The sequence below is a fragment of the Hyperolius riggenbachi genome, chromosome 1, assembly GCF_040937935.1.
Source record: "Hyperolius riggenbachi isolate aHypRig1 chromosome 1, aHypRig1.pri, whole genome shotgun sequence".
Classification (NCBI taxonomy): domain Eukaryota; kingdom Metazoa; phylum Chordata; class Amphibia; order Anura; family Hyperoliidae; genus Hyperolius; species Hyperolius riggenbachi.
In genome coordinates, this window is record NC_090646.1 from 441,177,993 (window position 1) to 441,201,338 (window position 23,346).

Below are 23,346 nucleotides of genomic sequence, written 5' to 3' on the forward strand. Positions count from 1 at the left end.
GGTTTATCATCAAAGGGTGATCCCTCACTTTTACCTGTAGATGGCCAACGCTGGAACTGCTAGCAATGTAAGGGCTACTGTTCTATTGTTATCCTCAGGACAACCACAAACCGCAAGTAAAGGAAAGGGTCCTCAATAGGGTCACACCAATAAAAACCATGATGTTCTATCCTCTTTCCACAATATTCAAATCCAGAATTTTTTTTTTTTTAAGTGGCCTTGATCTAGATCTGTATTACTGTTCTGATTTACAGTCATGGCCATACAAGTACTGCTGTGATCACATACAAAATCCTAAAACTGGCTTTTGGTACAGGACCCCACCATAATGCAGTTTTTTGTTTAGCCTTTATACGACTCTATAAATTCAAACTTCCATCATTGCCTAGCCTATGGCTTGTTGTGTTTGCTGCATTGTAAATCTGTGTTTGATAATGTACAAGTAGACATATATAGTATGTAATTGTAACCATACTTTAAACAGCAGTCCATCTTGGTTTACAAATGTTAAGTCTAACCATATGTACTCAGACAGCTAGAATGATGCACAGCATAATTTGTTTCTGAGCTAGGTATAAAATGGAAGTTTTAAAGAAAACAATAGCTAGTAAGCAACTCACTTTTCTAAATAAAAAAAAAAAAAAGGAAAACTGTTACAGAAAAACATCAGGATACAAAATTATTCGTCCAGCACATTGGTAGCAGTATTTTATTCTACACACAAATTTCTGTTCTGGGACAATTCACACTTCTTGACTGTCTGAACTGCTACCCACTCTCCACAGTGGCCTCTTCAAAATGAGCTGAGTACTGTGATGTTTTTTCCAATAAGCTTATTAACTACTGCTTGCAAGACACACATTGCATGACATGCAGTGATTAAAGGCCTTACAAGAAGACAATTTTTCAATGGAGAATCAATAGTTTAAGTATAGCAGATCGTTAAAGAGGAGCTGTTAGGTATAGGGTCTCAGAGAAAATAAACACATATATCAGTAGCTAAAGATTGGCTGTACTTACATTACATATGCATTTCACTGTCCACGTTTGGATTTCACAGAATTTTTATATAGTATTTGCAGAGAATGATGCTCCTGACAGCCCATGGCAGGTTCCATGTTTGTGAAGCCAAATGTGTCGTCATGTCCTGCCTGCTTCCCTATTCACAGAGGAGCTCGTACAGAATAACACAGTGTGCAGTGAATATTAATGAGCCATGTGGCTAGGAACAATAGCGGACTCCTGCAGACTCCTGTGCTGTGGCTGGACTGAGTTAGAAGCTGCTGAAACTTGATCCAGTCTTCTCCTTAGCAGCCGAGGGGAGGGCCCCAGAATGCTTTGCAGTATGGAATGCGGCTTGCGTCCTCCTTAGGAGCTTAGCTTTGCTGATAAGCACACATTAAATGTAAGAGAGATTTTTATCTTTAGTAATGTCTTTTTGGCTTCTGTCTAAACTGTTTAACACAGGAGAATAGAGGTTTAAATTAGCTTCTGCAGCCTGACAGTTACTCTTTAAACACGAGCGGTGGTCACATGAACCCATTGCAGAGATTCGTCTCTATGCTGGTGAGGAGGTTGTGTGCTCAGTAGAGTACAGAAGTACAGTAGAATCCCTATACAGTAAACTCCAAGGCATCTGGCAAAGTAGGTTACTATATTAGTATTCGTCATTGTATATTCATACAAATGAATGGCCAGGACCAGGGAACTGAGTCTACTATAACCGGAGGTATACGATAATGAGTCAATTGTAGTAACTTTACAGAGTTAGGCCAAAAGGGTAAAGCTACCACCATACAACAGAGCAGCCAGAGGAGGTAAAAAGCAGAAAGAAATCTGCAAAGCTTATCTCTAGGCTTATACAAAATGTATTTCAGAGCTTTTCATGAGAATTTATTGATGGTACTCAGTGTTCTCCCCAGAATTTTTTTCCAGCCGGGTGGCATGAAATAGTAGCTGGGTGGAGAAATATGAGAGAATGCAGGGCTGGTGCTTCTGTGCACAACTCTGCTTACAACAGAGGAGGAGGTGAGCCGATGACAGCCGGGTGCTCACCAAAACTAGCCAGGTGGATCACCCGGCTAAAAGAGCCTGGGGAGAACACCGAGACTTTTCTTCTACTGGAAGAATGAGACCCAGGAGTGATTTATGTTAACTTTGATTGCACTGTGAAATTTCACATTTGTTATAATAAAGGTTCATAAGAATTATTTTCTATTTACATTTCCTGCCATCTAAAAGTTACAAAAACAGAACACAACTTCAAGTACACTGAAGTAAAGCACCCGAGTACTGTATTTTTCAGAATGTGAGTCGCAAATGTTTGTCTTCCATATTCCAAATATGCGGCCAAGTGTCCCCTCCCCCCCACAAACCAGCTCTTACCTATCCAGCAGTGCACTGAGTCCTCCATCTGTCTTCACCAGCTGTAATCAGAAAATGCCTCCACTGTACACAATGGTCTTCTGTGGTCTCTAATTTCTGGTGGACTGGCGCCCTCTATCTGCGCATTTCATGCATGAACCCGGAGCACTTCTGCTGTCAGGTCACACATGAAGTGCGCAGCTGTAGTCTGCCAGTGAACAAGGAGGTACTGAGGACTCCGAAGACAATCCTGTACAGCAGCATCTTCTAATTACAGCGGCTGGAGACAGCAGATGGAGGACTCGGAGTGCGTCACTGAATAGGTAAGAGAATGCATTGTAGATGGAAGTGTAGTTAGTAATTGAAGAGGTGAGAGGTGGAACCCAAAATTGACCAGACAGGCTAGGAACACAAAAATACGCATATGATCATTTTGTATGATCCGAAGAGCTGGTGAGTATATCTGTAGTTGGTGTGGTGGTGGTGGTTTAGAAAGTCCATTGAAGGAGTTGATTGGCTGATCTTACAAAAGCAGAATTTTGAATTCAGATTGCCATTTGGAGCATCAACTTTGATTGGCAGCAGTAGTGATTGGAGGGAATGTGGTTAGTGTCATTGGGAATGTAGCGGTGTGTGTTATGTGTGTAGGTTGTAGGGGAAGCAGGAGTTAGTGTAGCAGGAGGGGCGGAGGTTCCAGCCTTTGGAGTTGATGCATTTTTGCCCAGAGACGGTACCAAGTTGGTGTGCATATTGTTGAATAAAAAGCAGACCCGTGAAAACAGAAATGAAGGAATAATAATTTTTAGGTTGGTAGCTTCCATGCTCAGCCTATGTCTCAACTGCAAGAGTGCTGCAATTTATGAAAAATACCTTCAGAAAGCATTAAAATGAAGTAGTTTCCTTTTTCTTTTGTCAGAGATTTGGTCTGAAGAACCATTGCCCTTTTTTGACTGGAAACCATTGGAAAAATGATCCATGACTTTCAAATACAAATTAAAGGTGCCCATAAACACATCAATATCCCCCCAATGCAGCAAACTGATCAATTCGTTTAAAACCATGGTCAAAGAGGAAATTGATTCCCTCAAAACATTGATTCTCAACAGATTTTAATTGACCTGCAGTGTTGCGATGTTCAGTGCAGTGCAACGTTATAGCCCATCGGCTACCTGCATACTTATTGTGCATGGGTGAACCAGAACATGTGAAAGTGGACAGACAGACAGGAAACTGTCATTTTTAAAAGCAATGCCAATTGCAGCCTAAGTACTCTAGTATTTCTGGATCACTCTGATGCTACGTACACACATGCGACAACGATGAACCAACTTTTAATTGATGAAAGAACTACCTAAGTAAAGTTAGTTTTAAATTGTGTGTAATGATCTGATCGTTAGAACGAACGGTACATCACGTAAAGCAACTATTGCGCTTGCACATTAAAAATGAGAAGTTTCATGGAGAAATAGCGAAATGCGCATGTCAAGCCTAGCACGAACGACCGTTTCCAACGATGTACTACTTTTGCAAACGATCGTCGTTGGTAAAAATCCGCCAAGCTAGATCGTTCGTTTTTAACGATCTAGCTTGTCCGTCGTTAGACTTAATGATCGTTGGTTGCTTTTTTTTTTAAACGGTCGTTTGAAACGATCGAGGAACGATCGTTTCAAACGACTATAGTCGCATGTGTGTACGCACCTTAAAGAGAACCCAAGGTGTGTTTAAAGAATGTTATCTGCATACAGAGGCTGGATCTGCCTATACAGCCCAGCCTCTGTTGCTATCCCAAACCCCACTAAGGTCCCCCTGCACTCTGCAATCCCTCATAAATCACAGCCATGCTGTGAGGCTGTGTTTACATCTGTAGTGTCAGTCTCAGCTGCTCCCCCGCCTCCTGCATAGCTCCGGTCCGTGCCCCGTCCCTTCCCTCCAATCAGCAGGGAGGGAAGGGATGCAGGCGGGGACTGGAGTTCTGCAGCAGGCGGGGAGAGCAGCAGACTGACACTATAGAGATAAACACAGCCAGCTCTGACAAGCTGTTTGTCAGCAGCGTGGCTGCGATTCATGAGGGATTGCAGAGTGCAGGGGGACCTTAGGGGGGTTTGGGATAGCAACAGAGGCCTGGCTGTATAGGCAGATCCAGCCTCTGTATGCAGGTAATATTCTTCAAACCCACCTCGGCTTGCTGCTTTTTCAAAAAAACGAATTTCACCTGTGCCTGAAAAGTGCCAAGGGGAGGGGGGGGGGGGGGGGGGGGGAAGATTACATACCTTGTTGCATGGTTTCAGTGTTTATATAGTTTATTTGCGGCTATCCAGTCCGTTTTCAGGTAATTCCCATTACAAGTCCTATCTAAAGCAGTTTTTTTTTCTCCTGACCATGTCCTGGCCAAATCAGCTTGGTCAAAATCACATGCACCGAGCTGGTGGTCATCAATAACAGTAGAATCAAAGTCATAGGCTCATGTATCTATAGCTATCATCTGGAGGCCATGATAGCCATTTATTAAATATCAGTAAGTGCCATATACCACATAGAGCTTTCACAAAGAAACAGGCAAGAGAGTCAAAAAGTGCAACTTTTGGCCACAACTGACCAAACACACGACAATAGCCTCCTGCGTTGAAATGTTTTACATGGATGTAAATATGCACACTAACATCCGTAACTTTCAGAGTGAGATTTGATTGAATAGACAGAATAAGTGTGGTGTGGGTTCCTATCTGTACACAAACAGAAAAGGGGGGGGGGGGGGGGGGGAAATCTACAGCATATGCTTATCAACACATGAAAGCTTGTTTAAGATCGCCCTCTGGTGGACATATTTAGTATAGAGTGCTGGAAAAAGAGAAATAGTGCTGTTTAATTTATAACATACCTCTGGTGAAGTTTAGTTATTTTTCAAATGTTGTGTGGGTAGTCAGTTTCAGTGTAATAAAAGTTTCATAAGTCATACTGAAGAGAAGTCTCTAAAGCGGAATAAATGTACAAGCACCGCCATCTTTCTCCTCTTTGTGAAGGCCTGATAACATAACTGGGTAATGTACCCTCCACTTCAGGAACACGGCACCCAATGCCAGGTGCCGCGATATATTGCTAGGGCTGCCACCAGCAGAGGGGGAGAATGTCACTGTATCCCATAACACACTGCACTCACTGCAGAGAGAGCTATGAGCCAAGAAAAAGCTGAGATGGGGCACAGGTGAAATGCAAAAAAACAAAAACAAAAAACAAACAATAACAAACCATACGTATCAATACATTAAAGCATCTGTGTAATGCTTTGAAAATATGCCCGTTACCAAGAAATCAATAGCTTCTGTCATCACAAATGAGCATTAAGTATCTCAGGACCCCTGGGTTAACATATCTAATTTCTGGTTTCTTTCATCCTAACCCAGCCCACTAACAACGCATTGTGGAAAGTAATGATGCAATCCTCTAGGTGTGAATTGATAAAGAGTCAAAAGAGAGCAAGCAAGTGCAAACGAGAGCGAACAAGAAAGTGACAATGGATGTTAGCATAACTCAAAAATAAAGTCTTAAGTGTTTTAAAATAGTAATGTACAGTGTTAAATGAAATGACAAAGCAAATTCCAATCCCAGCTTTCTGTGTGAGAACCTCCAACCAGTCACTGCTGTTACTGGTACAGCTATGGTTACTCAAAAAATTTCTAGTGACTTGCGACTACTGCAGCTTCTTTTTTCATTTTCAATCTCTCCTTGACTCTGGAGGGAAGGGCTAACTGGCTTGTATGCTAATACAACTGCAGTGTCAGAAAAGGGTGAAGCCTTGCCCACTGCAGCAGGTGCAGATGATTGTGCTAACAGCCTGCATAAAGAGCAGACATCAAGGTCACTTAAATATTGGCAACGACATACCTCACAAGAACAAGAATTAGCCATGTGGCTGGCCGCGGAGGAGGGGAGACCTCGTCCAACATTACTGAGCATGTGCAAACAGTCTAACACGGCTTAGCCACGTATAACGCACAGCACGCAGCACTTTATTTAAACGTGCTGCGTTACAATGTAACGCAACGTGGACACTGAACAGCCCATTGATTTTTCATTGCTGTGCGGTGGGCTGCGTTACAGGCTGCCCTAACGTGCGCCTGTAACGCCTTACTGTGAAAGCAGCCTTAAAGTTTTAGTATAGAGCCATCTTTAATATTCACTGCACTCAGTGACGTGCAGTGTTTACTTCTTGGAGCGGCTGCTCTGTGCGGCGATTGGCTGGCGGGACCACGTGATGTAGATCACGTGGTCTCCGCATGCATGGCACAAAAAAAGCGTACCAAGAGCTGCATAACGCAGCTCTAGGTAGCGTCCTCGTCCACCACCACCAGGCGTTGCGTTAGGGGCACGTTATGCGACCTATAACGTCCCCTAAAACGCAACGTCCTGGTGGGAAAGAAGCCTAAATGAAGAAGTAGTGAGCAGTCATTGGTCAATTGTGAAATGTTACAAGGAATTGGGCACCAATTACCAAAAAGCTTCCATTTTTGCATACAAATTATAGGTAGGAATATTGATAAATGCTGGGAGTAAAAAAAATGCTAACTTTCCATGTCTATTGCATGCAGTGCTGTTATGAAAAAGAACTGTGGTTTAGGAACCCCATACATCACTCGTGTATTAAAATCAATACCATGATTACATGCAACAGCTTTTATGTCGTATATGGTATTAAGTGCCCTTGTTGCCTTATGAATGGGTGTTTGCATCTGCAAATAGTCAATGAACGTGCCATAAAAGGGTTTTTATAATAGACTTTACAAGAGTGCTTGCTTTTGTTGACCGTGCTCTTCTATACAGGTAAATTGTTTAGAAGATACTAGTTTCTCCTGTTTGTCACAGAATAACTTAAATTTTGTCCCTGTAACAATTTATGGTGATATTCGATTACAAATAAATGGGTTTTTACTACAGTGTTACTTTTTGCTATGAACTGAAAATATACAAATATTTTTAATAGTAAAATAAGAGAAAGGTTAATGAAGGTTAATTAACAATTTTATCATGTATAGGGTATGGTCTTAAAAGTGGGTGGGGATATTTTTTTTATTTATAAAGCGCCACCGTATTACACAGTGCTGTATGTTAAAGTTAGACAATATTTAGGGGTGACATACAGCAATAAGACAATACAGGAATACAAGAAAAACCACATCACGCAGCACAGTGTGAGTACAAGGTAATGCTTAGTCAGTCACTGGATGGGAGCATGGAGATTAGGCAAGTCGAGTTCACTCAAATGCATTGCATGGGTGTACAGTAATAGAGGTGCGTGATCAGGTAGGACACAAAAGAAGGAGGGATAAATATATACTGTATTGTATTTCATAGTTTTCACTGCATCCTCCTAAGGTTTGCCCCATTTCCCCACATGACCTGTGGTCCCTATACCTTAAACAGATCTCCCTGATAGTTTAGTGGTCCCCCATGTTTCCCTAGTGGCCCCCAATACACATCCTTGAAAGTTTAGCACCCTCCCCATTGCTTCCCTGGTGGTTGGTGCCCCCCCCCCCATAGCCCTGTGGACTAGTGGGTCCCCTTAATTTCCTGATGGCCCATTGGATGCCATAAATTCCCCAGTGGACAAGTGGAGGTATGGTGGGTAAGTATTACTTACCTCCCCCAAGTCCATTGACAAGCAGCTTTCCCAGTCTGCTCTCTGATCGGCATCCAGCCTTGTACTGCAGCCAAGTACCAAGTCCCGGCTTGATAATGTCATCTTGCCTGGACCAGACACTAGGGACAGCTAGGCAGGCGAGAGCAGTTTTTGTGCCACAGCTGGCTTAGTAATTACTGCGAGGCGATCATCGTGATCAGGAGCCAATCGCCATGTCTTATCAGCGAGGGGAGAAGTTTCGCTTGTTGGGTTATCGCGGAAATCAGGTGGAGTAGATTCTACACTGTGCCAGTGTTAGGGAGCCGCAGATGCGGTGTACAATCTATATGGCGCAATCCCAAGCAAATTAAAATTAACTTTTCAATTGAAAAAGTAGGTAAAACCGTACTATCTAGGTTATTTTTAATAATTTGCTTGCTTGCTGGTGGTTTAAAAATACAATGACCTCAATTCACTAAGCTTTATCGAACACTTTATCGAACGTTTGTTATTTTACCTCATGAGTAAAATCTAATTTTGAATTCAGTAAGGGGTTATAGATTTATCAAATGTGTTATCGATAAAATGTTCAATAAATCTATAACACCTTAGTGAATTCAAAATTAGATTTTACTTATGAGGTAAATTATCAAACGTTTCCAAACGTTTGATGAAGTGTTTGAGAAAGTTTAGTGAATTGAGGCCATTGTATTGAAAAAGTGTGGAGAAAAAAAAAAGTAAGCATTTGCAGATGTAGAAAGAAAAAACAAAAGGAAACTCACCAAATGTACCATAGAATCCTCTCGGGCCACAAGTCCCCACTCCATATTTTCTAAGCGATGCCAAAGCAGCAGCCTAGACACAGAAATGTGAAACATGGTTTCTTCTTAGAAGTCACAAAATTACAAAAGCAGTCATATGTTCATTGTAGTCTAGGACAAATTTTAGGGGAAAACCAATTGACGTCCGTGGGCCAGATTTATCAAAGCATTACCGGCAGTTTTTTTCTTCAGCAGGGGAACGGTTCTGCATGATAATAATAATAAGATTCCTAAATCTACGTAATAGCACCATTTTAGCGTGGATTTTTAGAGCTACACTATAGTTAAGAAAAGTGCAAATCCATCCCTAAACTGCTGCAGATTAAGGAGTGCTCACTAGCAGTTCAACAGATAGTGCAGTGGAGGCTTGACATGATTTGTGAAGGGCTCCTCCTCTGCAAAGTCCTGTGAAGCTGTTCTGTGCTTACCTTCCAGTGCAGGGCATTGTTGCAATACAGCAGATGTATTGTTACCTCAACAACAGCAATTCCCTTCACACACTGCACTGTCTGAGAAATCTTCCGAACGCCTCCTATTCCTAACTGTTTAACCACTTAAGCCAACAGGGTTGTTTATTTTTTGCATCTGAGCAACTTTCACCTCCCATTCATTTGCCAATAACTATCACTACTCATCACAATGAATTGATCTATAGCTTGTTTTTCCGCCACCAATTAGGCTTTCTTTGGGTGGTACATTTTGCTAAGATTTTATTCTAAAGCCATTTTAACAGGAATATTAAGAAAGAAATGGAAAAAAAAAATCATTGTTTCTCAGTTTTTGGCCATCATACTTTGAAATGAATACGTTACCGTAATTAAAACCCATATAATTTGCCTATTTGTCCCGCTTTTAACACCATTTAAATTATGTCCCCATCACAGTCTATGACGCCGATATTTTATTTAAAAAATAAAGGTGCATTTTTTCAATTTGCGTCCATCACTATTTACAAGCCCATAATTTAAAAAAGTATATTAATAGACTCCTTTGACATGCACATTTCAAAAGTTCAGACCCTTAGGTAACTATTTATGTTTTTGTTTTTTTAATTGTAGTTTGGGTTTTTTTATTGTATTTGGGTAATTTTTGGTGTGGGGAAGTAAACAGCTAATTTTTAAATGTAATTTAATGCATTTGTTTATATAAAAAAAAAAAAAAAAAAAAAGTGTATGTGGGTGTAGTTTACTATTTGGCCACAAGATGACCACAGTGAAAAAAGTCCTGGAAACATACGATGACGCTTCCAGGAAACAGAATGAAGACGGGGAACTTTTTTTTTCTATTTGCAGAAACAGTTGTTTTTTCTGCGGGAGACTTAGATCGGTGAATGAAGTATATTCCCATTCACTGATCGGGGCTAACGGGGGGGGGGGGGGGGGGGGGGCGTGGATGAACATATTCGTCCAGATAGGCTTAAGTGGTTAAGAAGGAATCTACACTACTTAGTGATTTCTTAGGATGTCTGAGACAATTCTGCACGGATTTCTTAAAACCTACCAATATTTTGTCTCAGACTCCCTTGATAAATGTCCCCCTGTATGTTTTTGGGATGTGGGAGGAAACTGGGGTGCTTAGAGGAAACCCACCACACTGCGTGCAGATAGTGCCCTGGATGGGATTTGAAATGGGGACCAGGCAATGCAAAGAGAGCGCTATCCACTACGCCACCATGACTTTCATAAATTTCACGGATTAAAAACTGTAAAGGCTATTTCACACCAAAAACAGCTGGCAAGTTTTCCTGCAATTTTCTGCAGCTTCACCTGAAATGTTACATACAGCGCTTTTGCAATTGCAACACTGCAGTGTGAATGCTCCCATAGGGTGACACTGCACTAACATTTGCAGATGATCTGCAATGGCAGCACAATCTAGTATGAAACAGGCCCTAGAGTATTTACATAAAAGTACAGTAGGATGTCATTATAGTAAACTAATATAGTATATCAGCTATACCTATTATTATATACCTCTGGATATAGTAGACTCAGTCCTCAGGTCCCAGCAAATGTGTCTGTATAAATATACATTGTATGACCAATTCTAATATAGTAAACTGATATAGTAAACTACTTTTCTGGTCGCTTGGAGTTTACTCTAAAGGCATTCTACTGTAGTACCAGTACATCTGTGTAACAGACACTTTGAGGCCCATATTTAAAGAGTAACACCAGTGAAAATAATGTAACAATAAAAAGACTTCATTTTTACAATAATTATGTATAAATGATTTAGTCAGTGTTTGCCCATTGTAAAATATTTCCTCTCCCTGATTTACATTCTGACATTTATCACATGGTGGCATTTTTAATTGCTGGCAGGTGATGTCAGTGGAAGGAGATGCTGCTTGCTTTTTTTGGCAGTTGGAAACAGCTGTAAACAGCTATTTCCCACAATACAAGGTTCACAGACAGGAATCTGCCAGGACCAGGGTCCTCACAGTTTCCTGTGGGAGAGGTTTCATCACAATATCAGCCATAGAGAGCCCCCTGATGATCCGTGTGTGAAAAGGAATAGATTTCTCATGTAAAAGGGAATATTAGCTGCTGATTGGGATGAAGTTCAATTCTTGGTCACGGTTTCTCTTTAAATATCAGAGGGATAGCGATCTGCAGTGTAACACACACGCCTTTTTTTTACCCCGCCTATTAGTTGAATGCATTGCATACACTTTTCAGACTACCACATTTTTTAAAGTTGCAATCGACTCAAATGTTTGCCACTTGAATAAGTGATTGTCAGTTTCACCCTGCATACAACTTATAATTGCAGCAGAATTCTAAGCTTAGTAAAAATATATACATCCTTTAACAAGTTCAGTTCTAGTATGTGAAGCTGCATTCTAACTCTGAAGAGGGATCAAGAGGATGGAGCCCAAAGCAGTCTCAACGTTGCCACTTCTTACAGAAAAAGAAAAAGCTACTTCCAAGGTATGTTTTATGTTAGGAAATAATCTGTTTATATGAAAAAGAAGAAGATGTAAGCTTTACATCGTTCTCCAGCAGGCAGAAAATGACATTTTCTAAAACACGAGATGCAACAAACAAATAAGGCTAATTACCTTAACTCTCTCATTATCCAGCAGACCAAGAAAATTGAAGGATGCAAAATTGATACATTCTTTTCCATTTACAATTATCTTGTGACTTGGAGGGCTAAAGAAAAAAAATTATGAAGATCTTCAGCAGAAAATTTTTTGACCATTAAAAAACAACTTTTAAATGCTATACAGTGAACCACAGATGAAGCACCCTCATGTATTTTAACACATACAGTGGAGGAAATAATTATTTGACCCCTCACTGATTTTGTAAGTTTGTCCAATGACAAAGAAATTAAAAGTCTCAGAACAGTATCATTTCAATGGTAGGTTTATTTTAACAGTGGCAGATAGCACATCAAAAGGAAAATCGAAAAAAATAACCTTAAATAAAAGATAGCAACTGATTTGCATTTCATTGAGTGAAATAAGTTTTTGAACCCCTACCAACCATTAAGAGTTCTGGCTCCCACAGAGTGGTTAGACACTTCTACTCAATTAGTCACCCTCATTAAGGACACCTGTCTTAACTAGTCACCTGTATAAAAGACACCTGTCCACAGAATCAATCAATCAAGCAGACTCCAAACTCTCCAACATGGGAAAGACCAAAGAGCTGTCCAAGGATGTCAGAGACAAAATTGTAGACCTGCACAAGGCTGGAATGGGCTACAAAACCATTAGCAAGAAGCTGGGAGAGAAGGTGACAACTGTTGGTGCGATTGTTCGAAAATGGAAGGAGCACAAAATGACCATCAATCGACCTCGCTCTGGGGCTCCACGCAAGATTTCACCTCGTGGGGTGTCAATGGTTCTGAGAAAGGTGAAAAAGCATCCTAGAACTACATGGGAGGAGTTAGTGAATGACCTCAAATTAGCAGGGACCACAGTCACCAAGAAAACCATTGGAAACACATTACACCGCAATGGATTAAAATCCTGCAGGGCTCGCAAGGTCCCCCTGCTCAAGAAGGCACATGTGCAGGCCCGTCTAAAGTTTGCCAATGAACACCTGAATGATTCTGTGAGTGACTGGGAGAAGGTGCTGTGGTCCGATGAGACCAAAATAGAGCTCTTTGGCATTAACTCAACTCGCTGTGTTTGGAGGAAGAAAAATGCTGCCTATGACCCCCAAAACACTGTCCCCACCGTCAAGCATGGGGGTGGAAACATTTTGCTTTGGGGGCGTTTTTCTGCTAAGGGCACAGGACATCTTAATCGCATTAACGGGAAAATGGACGGAGCCATGCATCGTGAAATCCTGAACGACAACCTCCTTACTCTGCCAGGAAACTGAAAATGGGTCGTGGATGGGTGTTCCAGCACGACAATGACCCAAAACATACAGCAAAGGCAACAAAGGAGTGGCTCAAGAAGAAGCACATTAAGGTCATGGAGTGGCCTAGTCAGTCTCCGGACCTTAATCCAATAGAAAACCTATGGAGGGAGCTCAAGCTCAGAGTTGCAGAGACAGCCTCGAAACCTTAGGGATTTAGAGATGATCTGCAAAGAGGAGTGGACCAACATTCCTCCTAAAATGTGTGCAAACTTAGTCATCAATTACAAGAAACGTTTGACCTCTGTGCTTGCAAACAAGGGTTTTTCCACTAAAGTATTAAGTCTTTTATGGTTAGAGGGTTCAAAAACTTATTTCACTCAATGAAATGCAAATCAGTTGCTATCTTTTATTTAAGGTTATTTTTTCGATTTTCCTTTTGATGTGCTATCTGCCACTGTTAAAATAAACATACCATTGAAATGATACTGTTCTGAGACTTTTAATTTCTTTGTCATTGGACAAACTTACAAAATCAGTGAGGGGTCAAATAATTATTTCCTCCACTGTATCAGTGGGAACATTAGAGAAAACACCTACCTTGCTTTCTGTTTCATCCTTCACTGCTCAGCCGGCCTGTTAACAGCCCTGATAAAATCCCTGACTGAGCATTCAGTCTGGCTTTGCTCAGGAACCATTATAGAGTCATTATAGCAAAGCCAGAAGGGGGCAGGCTTGGGCTTGAAAAGACATCAGAGAAGACAGACTCAGTTATAATGATTCCTGAGCAAACCCAGACTGAATGCTCAGTCAGGTATTTTATCATGGCTGATAACAGGCAGGCTGAGCAGTGTAGGATGAAACAGAAAGCAGGGTAGGTGATTTCTCTTATGTTCCCACTGATATATATGGTGAAATACATGAGGGTGCTTAGTCTCTGGTTCACTTTAAGCAGAGTTCTCAGCTTCACAGAGTAAGAACACTCAGAACTAGATCACAACGTTGTCTATCTTCTGGACTTGTGATAAAAGGTAGCAGCCAAAGCTAAACAGCTGTCTTATGAAAGCCAATATTTCTCAAAGACAGTCGGACAAGTTGCAGAGATGTTGAGCAGAGGCAGTAGTGACATATAGGGCTTTATACACTAAAATGCGTTACTTAAAGAGACACTGAAGCGAAAAAAATGATGATATGATTTGTATGTGTAGTACAGCTAAGAAATAAAACATTAAGATCACATACATCAGTGTAATCGTTTCCAGTGCAGGAAGGAGTAGAGAAACTCCAGTTATCTCTATGCAAAAAAGCTATTAAGCTCTCCGACCAACTTGGTCGTGGAGAGGGCTGTTAACGGACATTTATTATCTGAACTGTAATTGAACTGTTTACTTTTCCTCTAGCAGAGGATAGTTTATTACTTCACAGACTGCTCTGAAAGACTCATTTTGAATGCTGAGTGTTGTGTAATCTGGACATATTATAGAGTGATGCAATGTTAGAAAAAACACTATATACCTGAAAATAAAAATATGAGAATATTTTCTTTGCTGCTAATCTTCTAGTAATTATTCATAGTACACAACCAATTCATTATATCATATATTTTTTTTCGCTTCAGTGTCTCTTTAAAGGGAGTCCGGGTTGCAACTAAGCCCATACCTAGCTATGTGCACGGCTGCGGACTCTTAGGGCCCATTCACACTTGTTTTCAGAGAGATTTAAGCATTGCTGAAAATTGCTAGCGGTTTGAAAAATGTGTGTACAATGAAAGTATATGGAAGTGTTCTCACTGAAGCGATTTGCTGAAACGCAAACATGTTGCCTGCCTAAATCACAAGAAAACGCTTTCTATGCAGTGAAGAAACCCCGGTAAAATCGCTATGGAAAAAAAACAAACAAAAAAAAAACACAGAAAAATCGGTCAGCATTTGCGTTAGCGATTTCTAGTGTGAATGGACCCTACGGCCTTGTTCACATTGCGTTCCGTTCGTGTGTCCGTCCGATTCCTGGCGCTTGGGTGGGTGATTCGTTTTTTGTGCCTAGTGGTTTTCTAAGCATTTTTTCCGAGCGGTTTTGTTATTTATTCCGTGACGCAAGTCAGGAAGTGAATGTTTGACCGGAAAAGAATACTATGTACTCTTAAAAACGCGAACGCAATCACTACACAAAGAGATTTTGTGACCGTTCTGCGCTTCTCTTATACTTTCCATTGAGGAGGAATCGCCTCAAAAATGGTCCACACACCGCTTTACTGAACGGACAGCGCATGACCCACACCGATATGAACATTCTCATAGACATTCATTGCACAAGTGTTTGGTGGGCGATTTTAAAAATCGCCCTTGTGTAAAAAAAACCCCGAAAACACCTAGTGTGAACAAGCCCTTTCCCCGGATTTTGTTCTTTCTTGAGAGGCTCAGTCTGCATATAAACACCACAGGCAGTGACCACTTGTGCCGCACACGCATAGAGTGTCCATTCCTCTACCTTGTCTGTGCTCCTTGCTGTCTCAAGATTGTGCGAGTCCTGTTTTTTTTGCCTCAGACTTCCTTTAAGCAGAATGTGTGTGTAAAGTCTTCTGCATGGTGAGTAGAGCGTAATGCATTGCATGTAATCTATTGCATTCTGCTCTACTCATCCTGCAGTAAGACTTTACTCATGTCATTCTGCTTAAAGTGAACCTTAAGTCAAAAATAAAAAAAATGACTTGTACTCACCTGGGGCTTCCCTTAGCCCCCTGCAGCTGATTGGTGCCCATGCAGAGTCGCTCTGATGCTCCTGGACCCACCGGCGGCTACTGCCGGTTTCACTGTCACCGGCCGTCAGGCTGGAAACGCGAGTTATTCTTCGCGTTCCCAGCTACAATAGCACCCCCTATGCTGCTATTGCGACATTCCTTGTATAGGGGGCGCTATTGCAGCTGGAAACGCGAAGAATCACTCGCGTTCCCAGCCTGACAGCCGGTGATGGGGAAACCGGAAGTAGCCGCCGGCGGGTCCAGGAGCATCGAAGCGACTCTGCGTGGGCACCAATAAGCTGCAGGTGGCTGAGGGAAGCTCCAGGTGAGTACAACTCATTTTTTATTTTTGACTTAGGCTGCATTTCCACTTGTGCGGTGCGAATCGCCGCGGTAAAAACACGGGTCCATGCGAATTTTCACGCGAATTCGCACGGATGACGATGCATGCGAATTTAACCATGGCAGTGCTGGTGTGCTTTTTCATCATTTCTATGCGAATTCGCATGAAAATTCGCATACCCAAACCTCATACAAATTTCCTATTAAGGGCTCGTTTCCACTGTTGCGGTGGATTCCACCGCGGACGAAATCGCATGCGGATGCGTTTCCGCATGCGGATTTCCCCGCGAGTTTGCATGCAATTTCGCATGGCAAGGAGCCAGGCGAATTTAACCATGTCACTGCCTGTGCAAAGTTCCATTGCATTTCATGCGAAATCGCGGGGAAATCCGCATGTCAAAGCCGCATGCGATTTCCCTATTAAAAGCATTGCGGGCGATTCGCCCGCATTCCTGCCGCACGCGAAATCTGACGGCTCTGCCGTGCAGATTTCCCCCTCACGCCAAAACGCACCCGCACAAGTGGAAACTATCCTATCCACTTGTATTGACTATGCGAATCCGCATGCGGTGCCTGCATGCGGATTCGCTATAGTGGACACTAGCCCTAAATACATTGTATGCGATTCACATAGCGGTATGCGAATTCTGATGGCTCTGCCATGCAAATTTTTTCTGCACAGAAAAACGCAAAGGAATCCTGACAAGTGGAAACAGTCCCATTCACTTGTATTGCTATGCGAATTTGCATGCGAAAAACGCATGCGAATTCGCGATAGTGGAAATGAGCCCTTAACGTTCACTTTAACGCATTTTAATGCATACATAGGTTCCCCATGTGCTGTCAAAACAGCTCTCATCCATCAAGACAGGGGGCCATATGCAATTCACTTTTTCTCCTGGGTTATCTCCTAGGAGATCATTTTTCATTTTTAAAATAACTTTTAAGAACTTTGCAATGGAGAAAAAAAAAAAAAAAAAAAAAAAAAACCAAAAAGTAGGTAAAAAAGTACTGTCAAAATTATTTTGAGTATTCGGTGGTTTAACCACTTTACCCCCGGCGGTACGAATTTCTCCGTCCCTTTTTTTCCCCCCTAGAAAAACCAGGGACGGAGAAATCCGTACCTTCCGCGCTACCGCCGCTGTCCGCGCTACCGCCGCTCGTGCACGCCGCCGCCCGCCCGGAGATCAATGAACGGGAAAATCCATTCCCGTCCGTTGATCTAGCCCCCGCAATGATCTGCTGCTTCTTTCAGAAACAGCGAGATCATTGTGAGTCTCCCAGCCTCCTACTGCTTCCTGTAAGCGTCCTTCCGGACGCTTACAGGTCGCATGTAAACAAACACTCTGTGGCCATCTTGTGGCCAAATAGTAAACTACACCCTAAAAGCATTTTACATATACAAACATACATTTACACAATAAATTAACTCATTACCTCCCACACTCCCCAATTATTATTTTTTTGTAATTAAAAAAAAAAATAAAATAAAAAAAAAAACATATAGTTACCTTAGGGACTGAGCTTTTTAAATATTTATGTCAAGAGGGTATAACACTGTTACTTTATAAACTGCGGGCTTGTAATTAGGGATGGATGCAAAACTGAAAAAAATGCACCTTTATTTCCAAATAAAATATTGTCGCCAAACATTGTGATAGGGACATAATTTAAATGGTTTTATAACCGGGACAAATGGGTTAATACATTTCATGGGTTTTAATTACAGTAGCATGCTTTATTTAAAAACTATAATGGCCGAAAACTGAAAAATAATAATTTTTTCCCACATTTTTTCCTATTTCCCCATTAAAACACATTTAGAATAAAATAATTCTTGGCATAATGTCCCACCTAAAGAAAGCCTAATTGGTGGCGAAAAAAACAAGATATAGTTCATTTCATTGGGATAAGTAATAATAAAGTTATAGACGAATGAATGGAAGGAGCGCTGAAAGGTGAAAATTGCTCTGGTGGTCAGGGGGTAAAACCCCTCAGTGGTGAAGTGGTTAAAAGGCATTTTATTTACAAGTTGTGAAAATATCACCAAGGAGAAAACTCGAGGAAAAAGTGAATTGCATATGGGCCAAGGACTGCACAAGAAGTCCAAAGGTATCCTGTAGTCTCTGGCACAAAAACATTACTCGTCAATACTTTAAACACTGTCTAAGGCGCGTTTCAGCGATTTGCTGATAGTCAGCTATCAACAAATCGATGTAACAACGTATTCCTACTGGACCATTATCACTGCAGCGTTAGTGATCTGTGATCTTTAGGTCACGTTCAAGTCAAAAAAGGTACCACAGACTTTCAAGCACCACCTGGTAATAGAAAGTCTACACAATGTACAACCATAGTAAATACTCACCCAGTTACAATGTTATAATTGAGAGCTGGGTGGTCTTTAGAGACAGGAGGCACAAGAGGTTCTGGGTGCCACTCTTCAATTAATTCCTCCTTTTCCTGAAAAAAAATAAATTAAAAATTAATGAGTGAATAGGCTCTTACATAGGCTTTGTTACACTGACTGTAGTAGTGGACAGATTTCCTTTGCTTAAAGAGACTCTGTAACAAATTTTTCAGCCTTAGTTCTTCTATCCTATAAGTTCCTATGCCTGTTCTAATCTGCTCTGGCTTACTGCAGTCTTTCCTAACTGCACTGTCTCTGTAATAAATCAATGTATCTTTCCTCTGTCCTGTTTGTCGAGCTAAGGCTTGATTGTGTGGAATGTGCAGGGCTGCTTGTGATTGGTAGAAGCGATACACACCCTCTGCAGGCCCCCTGCACACTCTGAATGACTCACACACTATGCTTAGCTGAGCCTATTAGAAGCTGGTTAGTTTGTTTGTAAACACTGCCTAAAACTGTTAATTACAAGCCAGGATTGCAGCAGAGAGTGGCAGAAACAGCACAGAGGGGCACAGGAGAAAATGAATAGAATGGTATGCTTTTTATTGTAAGAATATTAGAGTACAGATTCTCTTTAAAGAGGAGCTGTTAGGTATTGGGTCTCAGAGAAAATAAACACATATATCAGTAGCTAAAGATTGGCTGTACTTACATTACATATGCATTTCACTGTCCACGTTTGGATTTCACAGAATTTGTATATAGTATATGCAGAGATAGATGCTCCTGACAGCTCATGGCAGGCTCCATGTTTGTGAAGCCAAATGTGTCGTCATGTCCTGCCTGCTTCTGATCACAGATAAGCTAGTTCTTGAACAACACGGTGTGCAGTGAATATTAATGAGCCATGTGGCTAGGAACAATAGCTGACTCCTGCAGTGTAGTCTGCCCGAGATTTATCAGTGTTATCACGCTGGACTGATTAGAAGCTCCTGTACCGTCTCATTAGCAGCCGAGGGGAGGGCCCCAGAATGCTTTGCAGTTTAGCTGCGGCTTGCGTCTTTATGGGTCTATAACAGACTTAAGATAAGCACACATCAAAGGTAACTGAAATGTTTATCTTCACTAATGGCTTTTGAGCTTCCTTCTAAACTGTTTAACACAGGAGAATAGAGGTTTAAATTAGCTTCTGCAGCCTGACAGTTACTCTTTAAGGCTACTTACACACCACGACGTTGCATTAGAGTGGACGTTATGGTCGCATAACGTGCCCCTAACGCAACGCCTGCTGGTGCGGGAGGGGACGTTAGAGTGAGCCGGCCCTATCCGCATAAGGTCTCCCAGAGTGGCGCTGATGGGCCGGCGGGACCACGTGATGCGGAGCGAGACACTCCGCATCACGTGGTCCAGCCGGCCAATCAGCGGCCGCCAGAGCATATTAAGTAGCCATGTGCGCGGCTACTGTAGTGCCATCTCCCCGCCTCCTCTCCGCCCCCCACTGAGCATGTGCACGGTCTAACGTAGAACGCACAGCATGCTGCACTTTCACTACAACGTGCAGCGTTACATGTAACGCAACGTGGACACTGAACAGCCCACTTGTGTTACATTGCTGTGCGTTGGGGGAGCGTTACAGGCTGCACTAGCGTGCGCCTGTAACGTCCCACTGTGAAAGCAGCCTAAAAGGGTAGTCACTCAGACCATCCTAACCATTATGTAAATATCTATATGCCCTGTCACTGTGCAATTTGCTAGATGAAGCTATAGGCAAAATCCTTGCTTCACTCAGATAAACCAAGCTCTACACTACAGATTTTACTTACTACACACCATAGAGGTGTTTCTTATTTTAATGTCAAGAGAAACTAGCCCAAGATTAATAGACAGGTAATCTATCAATCATGTCACTGTTGAAAAGAACATTGGTTCCAATAACCATTGGTTCCATTGCCTGCTTTCTGCCCCTCTGGGCTGCCCAGTTTGTTCATGTAAAGGAGTGTTCTGGGTGTATATGTAATTACCTGATTCTGTTTCCAGATTCCTCCTCCACCTGATGCTATCTTTTCATCAAACTCACCCAACTACCATGTGACATGACATAATGACATGGCCATCACATCCTTGTGACTAGAGGACACAGTAACACGAGGTGAAGAAGGCTTAGAGCAGCAGTTAGCTGCTCTTCAGCATAGCAATTCCTGCACAGGAATAGGGGTCATCATAATGAGGGAGGAGGGAACATATTATGAAGCGTGCTTTGATAAAAATATACAGTGCCAAGTGTTTCATAGTCAAAAACATTTATAAGTTTGCGAACCACTGATGAGGCGACTCTCCCCAGAGCTACAGCAGACTGTTAGGGCTCATTTCCACTATCGCGAATTCGCATGCGTTTTTCGCATGCAAATTCGCATAGCAATACAAGTGAATGGGACTGTTTCCACTTGTCAGGATTCCTTTGCGTTTTTCTGTGCAGAAAAAATTCGCATGGCAGAGCCATCAGAATTCGCATACCGCATACCGCTATGCGAATCGCATACAATGTATTTAATAGGAAATTCGCATGAGGTTTGGGTATGCGAATTTTCATGCGAATTCGCATAGAAACAATGGAAAAGCACACCAGCAGTGCCATGGTTAAATTCGCATACATCGTCATCCATGCGAATTCGCGTGCGAATTTGCATGAAAATTCGCATGGACCCGCATGCGAATTTCGCATCCGCATGCGAATTTTTACCGCGGCGATTCGCACCGCACAAGTGGAAATGCAGCCTCAGGCTTGCTTTGAGAGCTCTGGTACACACTAACTTTTTATACGCACTTATGGTTTGGATAAATGTGCATATTAAAACGCTTATGTAACATGTGAAACAGCCATACAGAAATGATTGACTTGAAATCTCGACTTGAGTCCACCACAGGCGATAGATAAGCACTCGCACGCATGCATGTGTGGTCAACAGAGAGCAAAAGCAGCTAATTTGTCAGTTTCCTAAATTACCTTTTCTGTGAGGTCAGATCGTTCTTGAAGTTTGTAAGTCTTAGAGAATATGAGTCGAATAATCCATAGGATTAGAATCCCTTCCAATATCAAGTGATAAGCAGGAGCCTGAAATAAAAAGGTAACATTTACTGAAATGTATAGCCCCATTACACTTCTTGTGATGCGAAGCTGAGACAGACAGACAGTGATAGTAAGGGATCTTTTCCACCAGCGCGTTTGCGCTGGCTGAATCGCAAAAACGCAAACCGCTAGCGATTTTACAATCGCTACGGTTTGCTTTTTAACATAGGAATCGCGGTAGGTAATTTCCACTACCGCAATTCGTTTTTTACTTGATCGCGATCACGCCGCGGAGCGACTTTTGCCGCGATTTTGCTATGCAGTGCATAGCATAGCAAAATCGCGGCCGCGAACGTCGGGGAATCGGCGGTAATTGCGATTCAGCAATCGCTAGCGTTCAGCGTGAACGCTAGCGATTGCTAGTGGAAAAGGGCCCTAAGTGACGAGTGAATAAACCTGGACAATTTACTTTTAATGGGCATGCCTTATATACTGCCCATAGCCGTACATGCAGATTTTGCCTTACGTAACATCCTTCCACAGTTGAACAAACAATATGACCATTTAATCAGAAGCAAAAAAAAAAAAAAAAATAAAAAATACATTGGTTGACAGGGTAGACAGGGTAGTAACACACATTGGCCTTGATTCATGAAGCTGCCCTGCTATAGCACGCGAGCTACATGACATCAGGATGAGCTAAATCCAGGGCTGTATGCTATGCACGGTTGTGCTTTTCTTTAGTTATATGCGCTGCTAACAAAGCAACACACGCTCCAATTCCGGGTGCTGTTGTGATGTATCGCGACCACAATACTTCACTAGAGCGGCCACTACTATGTTAACCACTTCAACCCAAAGTGGTTTCCACCCTAAAGGACAAGAGCGATTTTCACCTTTCAGTGCTCATCCCTTTCATTTGCAAATAGCTTTATCACTACTAATCACAATGAAATGAGCTATATCTTTTTCACCACGAATTAGGCTTTTTGGAGTGGATATTTGTTTTTAGTAATTACTTTATTTTCTATGCAAAAAAAAAAAACACACACACACACACACACACACACACACACACACACACACACACACACACACACACACACACACACACACACACACACACACACACACACACACACACACACACACACACACACACACACACACACACACACACACACACACACACACACACACACACACACACACACACACACACACACACACACACACACACACACACACACACACACACACACACACCACCATTTCTCCAATTTCATCCGCTATAGTTTTAGTATAAAACACTGCTCCTGTACATAAAACCCACATATTCTAGCTGCCTATTTGTCCTGGTTATCACAAGATTTGAATTATGTCCCTAGTACAAAGTATGGTGACAATATATTATTTTGAAATAAAGGTGTATTTTTCCTATGTGGCGTTTTTTGTTTTACTGATCTCACACGCACAGGAACGCACGTGCACAGCGACAGCAGTGCTGCTTAACGGCTGGTTCAGACGGACGTTTGGAGGCGTCGCGTTCATTGGCGTCGCTGCGGCAATGCGTTCGGGCTTTCAGCAGCGTTCGCGTTCGGATGCGGTTGCGTTTTTTCTTCCCCTAGGACATTACCCGTAGCGGTTAACCGCCCCTGGAAGCTACATGTAGCTTCCAGGGGCTCCTTGAACGCCAGGGAAAAATCGAGACCCGAACGCCGCGTTCGTGCAA

The 23,346-nt window shown here is 42.1% G+C and overlaps 1 protein-coding gene across 2 annotated transcripts in view; it reads right to left on the bottom strand.

The window, feature by feature from the left end:
• SPTLC1 (serine palmitoyltransferase long chain base subunit 1) overlaps nt 1-23,346 on the bottom strand; it is a 118,102-nt gene that overhangs the window by 76,573 nt on the left and 18,183 nt on the right. For both annotated transcript variants that reach the window (XR_011020981.1, XM_068238000.1), the window contains exons 2-5: nt 21,552-21,659; nt 18,566-18,660; nt 11,864-11,957; nt 8,761-8,833 (exon numbers count right to left, since the gene is read on the bottom strand). Coding sequence is in view for 1 of the 2 variants with exons in the window: in XM_068238000.1 (XP_068094101.1) it covers nt 8,761-8,833; nt 11,864-11,957; nt 18,566-18,660; nt 21,552-21,659 (370 nt within the window). In the remaining variant the exon portion in view is untranslated. The remainder of the gene's footprint in view (nt 1-8,760; nt 8,834-11,863; nt 11,958-18,565; nt 18,661-21,551; nt 21,660-23,346) is intronic.